Source organism: Hemiscyllium ocellatum, chromosome 32 (genome assembly GCF_020745735.1).
Source record: "Hemiscyllium ocellatum isolate sHemOce1 chromosome 32, sHemOce1.pat.X.cur, whole genome shotgun sequence".
Taxonomy (NCBI): domain Eukaryota; kingdom Metazoa; phylum Chordata; class Chondrichthyes; order Orectolobiformes; family Hemiscylliidae; genus Hemiscyllium; species Hemiscyllium ocellatum.
The window spans coordinates 42,495,081-42,508,860 of record NC_083432.1 but is presented as its reverse complement, the minus strand read 5'-3'; the positions used below and the strand labels follow the sequence as shown (position 1 = coordinate 42,508,860).

The 13,780-nt window shown below is 38.8% G+C and overlaps 1 protein-coding gene across 3 annotated transcripts in view; it reads right to left on the bottom strand.

The window, feature by feature from the left end:
* Window positions 1–5,466: 5,466 nt before the first annotated feature.
* Window positions 5,467–13,780, bottom strand: part of LOC132831030 (F-box/LRR-repeat protein 20) — a 214,301-nt gene continuing 205,987 nt past the window's right edge. For all 3 annotated transcript variants that reach the window (XM_060849068.1, XM_060849070.1, XM_060849069.1), the window contains one exon: window positions 5,467–13,459. In XM_060849068.1, coding sequence (XP_060705051.1) covers window positions 13,352–13,459 — 108 coding nt within the window. In that variant the 3' untranslated portion in view covers window positions 5,467–13,351. The remainder of the gene's footprint in view (window positions 13,460–13,780) is intronic.

Sequence of the window (13,780 nt, the reverse complement as noted above, 5' to 3'; positions counted from 1 at the left end):
GAGATGTTATCTCTCCACATTCCTTCCCCCCCCCCCGCCCCCGGTTTTAAAGGTCTTGTTATGCTACCATTCTTTATTTCAAATGTGTTGCTGCTCCTAGGCACGCTCCTAGCTTTCAACAAATGCAGCCTGTTGTTTTATCAGTTGCCAGATCAAATAGGAACACTTCAGGAAACTGAAATTGCCAAATCGCAATTTCATACCCCAGCTCAAAAACTTTATTGTTCCCATAAATCAAACAATACAAACAATGTGAAGTAAGTGTCACACAACGTACAGCACAATATTCAAGCAATGGCCTATAGTGCAAACGCATTAATTCTCACTCCTCCTAGCAATGCCCCAGTGACTATTTAGAAATATGACCACAGCTCATTGATTGGAAATATGGTTATGCTTTTGGAGGTAATTCCAGAGTTAAGCTGAAGGCGCAGTTGACAATGGTGGGTGCACAAAAGGCCAGAATTTGAAAGGCAGTGAAATCTTAAAAAAAACCTGCAGGGTGATAGACAGGAGGGGGAGGACGGGGCAAGGCCATGGAAAGATGAGATTTCGAAATTGAATAAGTTGCTGGTCCATGTAGATCAGCGAGCATAAGAGTGATGGATGATTGGGACTTGGTGTAAGCTAGGCGGTGGACAGAAGAGTTTGGATAGAGATTTACAGGGCATCAACGATAAACTAAGCAAGACATCAGGAGGCATTTATTATTTCCAGACTCATTGCCATCTGATAAATAATTGTAGAGTCATAGAGATGCATAGCATGGAAACAGACCCTTTGGTCCAACCCGTCTTTGCCAACCAGATATCCCAACCCAATCTAGTTCCACCTGTCAGCACCTGGCCTATATCCCTCCAAATCCTTCCTATTCATATACCCACTCAAATGCCTCTTAAATGTTGCAATTGTACCAGCCTCCACCACTTCCTCTGGCAGCTCATTCCATACACGTAACATGTTTCATCACACAGAGGGTGGCACAAGAAATCTTCAATGTAATTCTAAAGAATGTAAAAGGAATTCCTTGCAAAGTACTTCTCTTTAAGAAGAAAAAAGCTACAGGTCAACATAATAATGGAAATCATTAATCTTCAAAACATCCTGAGCTTTATTTGCCTTAGGAATGGGACAACAAACTCCCTGGTGCCTTCACTTTCCAAAATAGAAGGCTTGCTTTATTCTATTTCTGTTGTGTCTCAGGTAAGTTTGCAACAAGCCTATAGATGAATTTTGTGCAACACAGCACTATCCCAGAGGAGCTCCAGCTAATGGGCCAGTGACTGTTGGAGGTAAAAGTTAATCTTTGAGAAATCAAAAATCAATTGTCAATTTGGGTTCAGATGTAACATTAATCCCAGGATCCATCTGCTACCTCAGTTGATGATAAAGATCTCATGGTGTTATACAAAAAAAGATAGGAGATACTTGCCTCACTAATCATCACTTTTCAACCAACATTAATCACTGAAGCAGACCTTTATTTATTGCAATACAGTTTGTATGGAATTTTCTGTTTGCAAACTGCCTGCTGTACTTCCTACAAGAGTAAATACACTTCAAACAAAAGTATTTAATTGTTGATGAAGTGCTTTGGGACATTTCCAAGTTGTAAGAGGCACTACATAATTGCAAGTTTTTTTCCTTTGCTACATCAGGCTTTGAATGTGGTTTAACAGTATGTTGCTTTATTAACAAAACTCCTCCATTCCCAACAAACACTTGTATACTAGAATTTGATATAGGTGAGCAGCATGGTAGCTCAGTGGTTAGCACTGCTGCCTCACAGGGCTAGGGACTCTGATTCAATTCCAGCTTCGGGCAACTGCCTGGGTGGAGCTGGCATATTCTCATGTCTGTGTGAGCTTACTCCGGGTGCTCCATGTTCTCTCCCTCCTCTCCCCCGCCCCACCCTCCAAACAGGCCAAAGTTGCTCTAGTTGGGAGGATTGGACATGGAAAACGCAGAGATGAGGGTCTGGGCAGGATACGCTCCAGAGGTCTGACGTGGACTCGATGGGCTGAATGGTCTGCTCCCACCCTGAAGGGATTCAAATCATTCAATATAAACAGAATCATAACTACGGAAACAGAGCCTTCAGTCGAACCCACACATGCCAACCAGGTTTCTTTGAACATTTACTAGTCCCATTTGTCCCATGTTTCTCTAAATCTTTCTTATTCACATACCTGTCCAAAATGTACATTAAATATTGTAATTGTACCTACCTCCACCACTTCCTCTGGTAGTTCTTTGCCTATGTGCAGCACTCTGAAGTTGCCTCTTCATCCCCTTTTAAATCTTTCCCCTCTTGCCTTAAACCTATGCCCTCTAGTTTTGGACTCAATGCATGTTGCCTTTTCTTGACTAACCAGCATTTGTCCAAATGACTAATTTACATATGGGACTACAAACAGAATTAACATTAAAAGGGACAGTTAGAAAGTAGTTTTATTCCTTTCAATAAAATAATTAAAGGCAACACTCAAAGTTGACAAAAAAGTAGATGCAAGCAAACATGGAGGGGTATAGGAAGGGACATTACTGGGACTGGAGAATTTGTAAATCAAAAATTAATGAGGTTTAAGTTAATAAAACTGAGGGTCCCAATGATTAACTTCTTTGTAGTGAAAAAAGGAAATCAAGATGAATACCTGGATATTCATCTTTCAGAATTCTATACATTCTGCAGAGTGAAAGGTTGCATTTATCCTATCTATTTAAAAAAAAGGGGGAAACTGGGGAACTACAGACCTGTTAGATTCTGACATGGTTATCACAATGGATGCGATAACAGGATACTTAGAAAATAAAGTAAATAAATTTGAATCAGTGGAATAAATGAAAATTTATGATGGAAATATGTTCAATAACTTTTTAGAAAGTTTTTGTGGTGGTCACTGGAAGTGTAAATAAGGGGAAGTCAGTGAATGTAATGTATTTGAATTTTCAGAAAGCTTTCAATAAGGTTTATATAGGTTAGTAAACAAAACAAAACTACACAAGGGGTAATGCTCTGGTCTGATCGAGAATTGGTTAATGGTGGTGTGGTAACCCACAGATTAAACTACCACCAATCTTCTTTCACTAATGAGAACAGCCCTATGGTGGGTAGGACTATAGCAACTTTACCTTATTGCATCAAACACTGGTGAGGGGACACCTTGAGTTGTGTGCACCATTTTGATCCCGAACATTAACAGAGGGTGCACTTGGCGCACAGAGGGTGCAGTGGAGATTCACCAGACTAATTCCTGGGCTAGTAAGACTGACCTATAAGAGATGGAGGCTGGGGCTGTACTCTACGAGAACAAGAGGTTATCTTAATCACGTATACAAAATTCTTAACAGCTGAACTGGGCAAAGCAGAAGGGACACTTTCCCTGGCTGGGAGTCTGGAACTAGGGGACAGAATCTCAATAAAGAGAAAGCCATTTAAAATGAAAAGAAGATGTTAGTGAAAGTTTAGATTCTGTAGAAACTCAGTCATCAAGTAGGTTCAAGACAGATATTGATAGATTTCTAGATATAACTGAAATAAAGCAATAGGGAGATAGGTTGGGAAAGTGGAGTTGAGATAATGATCAATCATGGTCTCAAACGATGCGAGCATGCTTTGGTTAAATGGCCTACACCTATGTTCTTATGAACGTTGACGAACTTTAGCTAAACAGGCTAATGATTATGATATTTAAAATAGAATCACTCAAAAGTCCCTTCCTTTACATAAATGTCAGGACATTGAACTCCTGCAAGACATCAGTGGATCATATTTTCCAGTTTTACCACCAGTTGCTTTGTTGTGCTCCCTCAAATCAAATAATATACAGTCTTCCATCATTCTTTCCCAATTTCAGATTAGCACCATTGCTTTATTTCCACAGCAACTACTGTTATATATCTATTGAGACACCAGCTGATGTAAGGCATTTGATCTGTCAGCACATGTCCTTTGGGACTAGGTGAAACAATCCAAATAAATTTCATCCTGTAAGAAAGAGTGATTTATATCCTATTATTCTGGACTGGGTTTGAATACAAGGTCCAGCAGCTAAAGGAGAATGTGCTAAACCAGTGGGGTACAGTAGCATAGTGGTTATAGAGTCAGAGTCCTACAGCTGAGAGACAGGTCCTTCAGCCCAAACTAGTCCATGCTGACCTCTGGGGGGGGGGGGGGGCGGGGGAGGAATAGACTGCATTCACTCTTTCCTTGCCACTCATTATCTTACATACTTAATATTTCTCTGCACCTGCCCCCCCCCCCCCCCCCCCCCCTCCCCCAGTATCCTACGCTCTGAAGAAAGAAGTCCTAGCTTGCCCAAGCTCTCCCAATAAAACTGAATAGACGACAAACGGAGAAATCTGGACTGCTGAAATGGTGACATGCATTTAGTTCCTATGCCAATAGCTGGTGAATTAAAATTCAATTTAAAAATCTGCAAATCAAAACAAAAACGGCATTAGTAATGGAGACCATAAAACAATGGATTGATGTAAAAACCCATCTTGTCCATTGTTTGTTGTGGTTCTGTTCGCCGAGCTGGAAGTTTTTGTTGCAAACATTTCGTCCCCTGGCTAGGCGACATCATCAGTGCTCTGGAGCCTCCTGCGAAGCGCTTCTTTGATGTTTCTTCCGGTATTTATAGTGTTTGTGGTTCTTCCATGATATCTTGTAAATGATATTTTTGGGTTCATTAGTTGTTGTTTAAGTATGTTGGTAGATTTATGGGCTACCATGATGCCACAAACCTTCCAACACATTTAAACAGCAACTAATGAACCTAAAACATCCATTAGATACTACCAGCAAAACTAATGTCATTTAAAAGATACCATGTAAGAACAGTTTTAAAAAAAACACTACATTGGACAAACAAACAGGAAACTCGCTAACAGGATACAAACACCAACTAGTCACCAAAAGACACGACCCACTATCACTAGTTTCCATACATACAGACAAAAGAAGGACACCACTTTGACTGAGACAACACATAAATCCAAGGTCAAGTGAAACAAAGGCACGCACAAGAATTCCTAGACGCCTGCCATTCTAACCCAAAAACCATCAAGAAACACATCAAATTAGACCCTATCCACCTTCCCTTAAAAGAAAAACCCCTGAAATGACATCACCCACCTTCAGAAACCAAGACCTATAAACAGAGACGGGACATACCACCAGCGTTTCAGAGACTCTCACTGATGATGTTACCTAGTCATGGTGACGAAACATCTGAAAACAAACCTTCCAGCTCAGCAAACTAACTTACATCCACATTACTGTGAGTTATTCTTCAATAGCTCCGTGAAGAAATTGGAATATCAAACGTTGGTTTATGCGTTAAACCCTGGAATAGAATTACTAAATTGTCAGCAATCACTTTCAACTTAAATTGTTATACATTTTCAGAAACAAAAGAGACAGAGTAAAGGAAATACTTCACTATTTAATACATTGGCATTATATTATGAACACTCAGTGTTTGAGAATATTAGCACAGATTACAATATAATTGGAATACAATATGTACAACACAGGTTTATATATAAGGGATTGAACAAGATTTCAACCTATTTACCAAACGTAACATTTAAATGTAACATGTTCTTTCAAAGCTGAAACACAAATCATCAGGTTATTTCTCAATAGTAAGGCCTGTATGGTCACTCAACAGCAATGCAATGCCTAACCCACCTCAGTATTGAGAAATGAGACATAGCTGACAGCGCTTACTCTCACTCAGTGGTTAAAATTTGAAGAAAAAAAAAAGTGTTAAGACATTAAAAAACTGACAAAAATGATTCAACTCAGATTTTCAGAAAATTGCAAAGGGGAATGGTCAGAGAGAAAGAAAAACTCAAACTTTTGAATCACAGGTATTTATACATCCACTCAATGGACAGCCCCACCAGACGTGATGTACATAGGAACCACACAGAAGGAAGAAAATTTATCATACATTAGTTTAGGAACAGGGAACAATTCCTGACATTATGCCAGGCAACCATACAGGCCTCACTGTAAACTGGCTCTAGACCAGGTTTGTTTTGAAACTCATTTAATTCTCATTTCAAGATGGAAAAAAAATAATGTAAAAAACCCCACAAAAATAGTTCTACATATTTGCACTCCAACCACTCCCTGTTATTAAAGTGTATCATCCCTTCCACAGGCAGTGGCACATTGACTAGTCTGTCAGTCAAATGTCACATCCTCAATAACTAAAAAGTCTTCAATTTCTCACATAATTTATAAAGAGAATAACCTTGATGATTAAGGCCGCACATCACGCTAATGAATTTTTAAATGTTTTTTTTTCTTTTTACAAAATATGGACATACTTAAAATGATTTTTCTTCAAGTAGCCTTTACCTTGCATAAATGAACTGCATTGTTTCATCAGACAATGGTAAAACAACATTTCAACTCCTTAGATTATGTTGTAGCTTTAAAAAGCTTTTTCTCCTGATCATGCTAACCCTTTCACCCACTCTCTACATCACATTAAATGTTCTCATTGCAGCAAGGTCCTCTATTTATCTCTGAAGTTAAGCTTGTATCAGCAGTGAACCCTAGCATGCTTACGTGAACACAAAAGGTTTACATATTATTGTCTTACGTTTGACTTCAGTTCTGTCCTCTTCCTTTCCTCACTTGAAGATGACTCACATTTGGGTTGCAGCTTCTTTGAACAAGCGACTGTTTAAACACACAACTCTCTACAGGTTGTTATGATGAGCCTTAGTCTATTCTTTTAACACTTATCCTAAAGTTCAGTTATTGCAAGGCATTCAAATTCCCTTATTGGACTCTTCACTCACCTGGCCCATAGCATGGATTCCAAAATGGAGCTCCAGTTGAACATCCGGTTGACACTGGACTTAATAGTTTCATTTATGCTGCTAAGTTTTCTTACCCCACGGAGAGAATGGAAGGATTGGGGGAACAATCTGGACTTTATTCCAGAGAAACTAATGGAACTTGGAAGCTTCAAGCATCAGAACGTAGGTGGGAATCATACTTTCCAATTACAGGCTGAAGTGCTGTTTCACGGGAGGAAGTTCAAAGCTTTAGCTGATGGTTCCAATCAACACTTGATGGCATTTTTTCCATTTGAATCCAATTTTAAAACATTGACTATTTTGGGGATTGTCATCACTTTGTTCACTTCATTTCCCTCAACAAGTATACTAAAGCTTGAAGAATGCAGAACATTACAACATTTTCCATTTAAGATCGAAAAATATCCTAATGAGTTGCATGTGCATGGCCACAGTGATCACGCTGGATTTCAAACACCACCACCACAGCTCTGGTGTCAAGCTAGCATAGAAATTGGGTACTGTCACTTTAAAAATGTAAATAAAATTATTCACTTTTCTGTAAGGTCACACTGCAAGGAAGGTCATCTCCCTACAGCACTTACTGGCACCTTTCCAGTAGGAAAAGTCCAACCTTAAATGTTTACACAATGCTCCATTGTCAAATTAGTCTCAATTTCCAATATATCTGGTCGTTCTATTGCTCAGTTTAAAAAGGAAGCACCAAGTGGCACAGTAAAACTTTGCAGCTATAACAGCAAAAGCCAAGGGCCACTGATCCATCCCTTTACTAAATTCAACTTTGGCTGGACAACTGAAGCATAAAACATAAGGTCAACTTAGTTAATGACCAGGATTACCAAGTGAACTCAGCATCCATGGCTCGGCTTTGTGCAAATTCAGAGCTTAAGAAAATATTTACTCTCCAGAATGCAACAGCTCAGGCAAATCAAGATCAATTTGCTGAATATTTAATTTAATATCACGCCTTTACGAGATTAGGCAAACACTCAGCAAAAATTCCATATTTTGTGCTCCAATAACAATCTTCAGAGAATTGTGAAATTAACACTGAACTGGACTGATTTTTGTTTTGAAGCTATAATCTCATGTTTTACATGAAATGCATCTCAGTGTTCACAGCAATTTTGCAAAGCAGTTTCATCTGATGAGATCATCCACTTATTTGACTTAAGAGGTGTAGAAAAGCCATTTAATAATACTACATCCTCCATTTGACTGCTGTGTTACTTCACCTCAAATCTTCTTTCTGGAATGATTTTTTTAAAAAAAAATCAATTAGGTGAAATGAAGTGGTCTGAGTGCTTGGGTTTTTATTAGTCAACACTTCCACATTATTCTTCAACTTTCTTTGTTAACTCACTCTAGTCAGCTATATCTAATAAAAGAGCTTCCAGTACCTTCAAGTTTAAAATTCTAAATATATCATACTCTCACCAGGCCACAGGAGACTCTGACATTGTTCTATTAAAATAGATGAATTATCACTAAATAAACCCCAATGAAGGTACATCATTCATTTATATTCAAAATTGCACACCATGGGGCTGGTGGACTGTACTGATGCGACATATCTTCCATTCACATGCTTTTGAAAATCTTGCACATGCTCAGAATAGCACCACAGGTTCCACATCAACACAATGCTGATCAAGTGGAACTAACGAGGAGTGAGAACTCAGTCCCACTCGCAGTGACAGCACTGTTTCAAATTCCTGGCGTTCAAAGATTTTGTTGCTATTTATTTCATTTTTGAATTCATCCATATTGTGTTACATTAGCGACCCCACCCACTGCCTGATACTCAGCAATATCCATGCCTGTATTCGTCAGCAATATTTCATGATAAGTTTACAATTTCTAGCCAAGCTCAATGAGACTAAATATTCATGAGGTGGGCCTTTTACTGCAGGTGATGGCCAAGGTCAATCTTTGCAGCACCTATCTTTCAAAGCGACTGCTGCTGGTTAGATCTACATAGAGGTCTTGGCCTATTGCTCAAAAATTTGACTCAGAGTGCTTCTGTGGAAGTTCTCTATCTTCCCCAAAGTCCCAACTAAGCAATAACCTGCTTGAGTACTAGCCAGTGCTCTTGAATTCTTGGGCCACAATACTTTTAATGATGAGCCAACTAGGAGTCAGCAAATGCCACATGCACCCACCTGGCACAAGCCAAAATTGCAAATGGAATAGCTGGCCCTCCAATCATCCCCAAGCAGTTTTACCATTATGTTGCTATTTCAGTAAACGGAGGGAAAAGCCACCAATTAGCTCAAATGTATCCATCCAAAAAAAACAAATCAAATACCCTTCCCTGTTCCTGCTTGGGCATGTTTTGAAGACCAACTTTATTTTTAATGGAAGTTAAAATGGACTAGATTGAGATTCTGCAAGAGTCTTAGAAGCACACTTTATAAAAGTAAGTCACGTCAGTCTCTTGAACCAGTTTTACCATACCATCCCTCTACTTTAACCTCTGGGGGATCTGTTTAGGTGGGAGGGCATCCAGAAGAGCAGTGAACAGTAAAACCGTACATGCAATGCTGAATATTATGTCAAAAAAAAGTAGGAAGCATCTAACAAAACTGATCTTAAGTTTATGACAAAGGCTGTTGACCAATCAAATGATATCAATTTGCCAATTATTTGTTCCAGATGTTACCAAAGCAGAAGACATTGGCAGCCTTGTCAACAGCTTTAGATGCCATTGGCAGCAGGTAGGGGTGCCAGCAAGATGACTAGTCAGCAAGAATAATTTACATAGAGCATTCAATAGCATGAAATATCAATGCGCTGATGTAGACAGACAACCACAGGGACACTGATCACAAGATCAGGTTTTAAACTAAAAATACTGAACTGAAAGGCCAAGCATAAATGTGTATGTCTGAGAATTAAACCTTGCTTTGTGTCCACATATCCTGATTCCAACAAGCAACAAATCAGAAGTACTTGGGTCTTACACTGGAAGGAGATGCAGCCACATTTCTCTTAATTAGCTACAGGTCATCAACAAAAACCTCTTGAGGTTACCCTTCTAGTGGGGGGTAGTGAATTAACTGGATGGCGCAGCACTGATACCCAAGTTAATGCAGGACACCCTGCACTAATATTTCAAATATATCCTCGGGGCATATTAGGAATATGGCATGCAAGTCAGCTGTAAATACAAGCAGCTGTTGCTTAAGAAGGACTCTCAGTACAAAGACATTCCCATTAGGGAATATTTAGAACAAAAAAAAATGCAAAAACTGACAGTTTCAACAGTCTCAAAAGAAATACAGTTGCGCAGTGAAACTTCAAGTGAATTCAAACCAAGTCAAAACCACCAAGGTTGTACAGAGAAGCAAGCCACAAAGTACAAACTCAGCAAAATGTGCTCTATTAAGAATTTGGCTCACTCTTGAATGCGGTTGTAACTCTGGTGGAAAAACCAAGTGTAAACGTGTAAAAACTGACTTCGCACCAAATGTTACAGCCACCAATCGGGAGCCCCCAAAAATATATCTATGTTAAAAATAGGTGTGACCCAGAAGAAAAAAAACGATTAGTTATTTGGTAAAATGCATGGTGTTCGAAAATATAAATAACAGAGGGAAATAAATAAACTTAATGCACAAATTCTTAACTACCATCTTACCATTGTTTTTAACTTACATACTGTTGTAGGGGGTCATAATATACTGAGAAACTGGGGTCTAAACTGAAGAAACACTAATTTTAGTTTTCAATTCTGTGAAGATCTAATCTGATCTTTTTTTGAAAAGGTCAAAATGTACTTTGAACACTGAGTTCACGTCAGCCGTTTGCAGTCGTCATGATTTCGGCTGAATGACTAGCAAGTCACCTGGGGAAAGAGTATAATAGAGGTGGTGAGGGGACAATTGAGATGATGGAGAACAGATGAGAAGCAGATTGAATGAGGGGGAAGTGTGCCCTAACAGCAGAGATGCTGTTATTAACAAATCAGTCAGTCAGGGCTCAGGAGAAGACACTGAGAAGAAAGCTCTGGGGGGGGGGGCGCAGTCAGTAGGAAGTCATCCTAAATGCTACTGAAGACAGGAGGTTTGGGAAAAGCACTTCTACCAATGCACAGAATATTTGAAAGGAAAGTGACTATGCCACACCAGCTGAGCAAGAATCTTTATGCAGGTGAACCGTTGCTGATATTCAAGAATCTGTTAAATGTATTGCTTGGATAAATGGGATGAATGTTTCTTTTCAATGAGATTGTTACTGTAGTTGTTTCTCATGTCATAGGGTTCTCTTTTGAGTAATAAACTGTTCTGTTCTTTTGTTGAACATACACTGGCAGCATCTTGTTAATGTGTTTAATGACTGATTACCATAGCAAACAAAAAGTAATAAATAAATCTTAGGATTCAAATTGTTCAGTACTACCATCAGTTAGGGTCATAATAGTACAAATGCCAGGATATATATACCTCCTGCAATGATTGTTATTTACACTGTTAATAGGTGTTCCCTGTACAATTGATTTGTAAAGGCCTTTTTTTTTTACAGGACTGGACTGGTTGTCCAGCTAATGCTCTGAAAAAAAAGTCACTGGGCTCAAAATGTTAACTCTGACTTGTCTCCATAGACCTGCTAAGCTTCTCCAGCAATTTGTTTTTATCACGTTCCATGGTCTTCTGTTCACCACTGTACAAACTTAAAACAGTGCTGAGACGAGCCACAATACAGCAACAGCTCCAGTCTTTATTTCTCCATAACCTAGCCATGTGTACGTCCTACTTCCTCCGTTGTAAAGGCAGCCTGAAAGTATTATCAATTACAGGTGATATAACTTACTCAAGGATGTGGGACATTCTAAGGGCTGGGCTTTGAAACAATAAAGATGGAGCTATTTTCATATTTCTCGTTTCTCTTAATACAACTTCATCAGCAAGCTTCTTCAGGGAACAGAAAAGGCCATGAAATGTGGAGATGGAAATCAATCCCAGTCCCTTCAAAACTACCTTTTAAAAATGAATTGCAGAGGGTGCACCTGTAGAAAGTGTAAATAAAAAAAAATCATTTCAGTAGATACATATATCCTGGAATTTGGATTATGATCCCAACCAATGGCTCAGGAATGTGTAACTGATCTTATTTCAAATATGCTCCAATATGCTCACTAAAAATGCAAAATATGATGCATACCTTCACTTCCCTCAAATGAAAATGAAAAACTTTTAAATTACTCTGTCCAAAGAAGATATTAAGAAGTTGCAGATTATTTAATTGCAGCCCCAACATCATGAGATATGTTTTAATGCAAGTTTTGAATCCCATGAATATGGAAAAACAACTTACACGTGTTGGTGTGACACATCAAGGGCCGAAGGGCATGTACTGTGCTGTACTGTTCTATGAGACAGCAACCATAAGCTTGGGAGTGTCAATGTGGAGTAATACAGTACAAAACAAATAAAATTTACCAGATAAATGTTATATTTGTTCCACATTTCAAATTTTTTTAAACTACTCAGAAATAAAGAGAACCATTTAGCTAGCAGCTGAGTCATATACGTTTTTAACTTCTATTCTGCGTTGAATTTGCTGGTTTCAGTCAGGGGATGAATAAAGTACAATCGTTTTCACTGGCCATGGTCACTGAAACAATTTCAACTCAGGTTCCTGATTTGCATTTCTACCTAAAGGCCCAGGCCACATTTCAAATTGAAAACAGACTTGTGCCTGAACTGAATCCATCTGCTACTAGCACAAGTATATTCAAACAGCCCACCAAACTGACTGGTCAAGGTTCTCATTTTTTTTATGATAACTGCTTACTTGTGGTACATAAAAGTGCCATGCACCAAGCAAGTTTTCAACATGGTCAGGTGGGGAGAGTCAAGGAAATAAACTTTTTTTAATATAAAGTTCAGAATACTAAAAGGAGCTATCTTGTGCAGGGCGGAGGAACAGAAAGAACTGTGCACAACTAAAGAAATGTTTAAGAGTTGCACTTCTGTAAGTGGCATCCGATAACCTTCCTTCCTCAGACGTAATAGCAGGACCGGCAGTAAACTCAGTACAGAATTTCAGAGCCAAGGATTCCATTGTGCAATTCTCTCCATTTACAATGTAGAGTGACATGAGTGAGCAAAAGGGTTAGCACACAGTTTAAAACTTGGTTATGCCACACAGCATTCTTGTGCTGCCAATCATTCAGAAACAGGTTAAAAGATTTTTCCCCATCGCAATACATGAAAACCAATTTCTTTTTTAATCAGACATTGATTTAAAAAAAAATAAATTATCCATATTCTTGGGAAATCTCTGAATAGAATCATACAGTGACAGAACTAGTATATGGCTGCACTCACTAATATGGGAATCACCCACACTGCCCTGGTAATCATGTGATCAGTCGTAGCCACAGTGATTGGACAGCCCTTTCTGTACAGTACCACAGTCCACCAGGATCACCACTGATGATGCATTCAATCGTCTCCATTCTAATGCTATTTAAATAGATTTGTAAAAAGTAAAGTCGGTGTCATAGAACGATGCAGCACTTGCAGAAACGCTGGCGACCACCACTCACTGATGCAGGAGGGGTCACTGGGGCGAAGTAAGCATGGACTTTGATGTTTGGTAGGTGCGTCTGCAATTAATTAAAAAAAAGACAAGATGCAAGTTTATGAACTGAATATATTCAAACTATTCAAATAGAACAACCTTATAATTAGCCACAAGTCTAAATACAGATCAATTAACTATAACGTGCATTTCACCAATGCAAATTTGCTTTAACGTAATTGATGAATTGAGGCAATGTTTCTTTAGCACAAACTTTTAAAGCATGGATTGGTTATAAAGCATTTCCAGCCCCGTTGGCTTAAATGGTGCTGCTATTATGTAATTTTCTTATAACAGGAGATTGCATGAGAATGGAACTAAGGCGTTATAGCAGGACTGACTATGG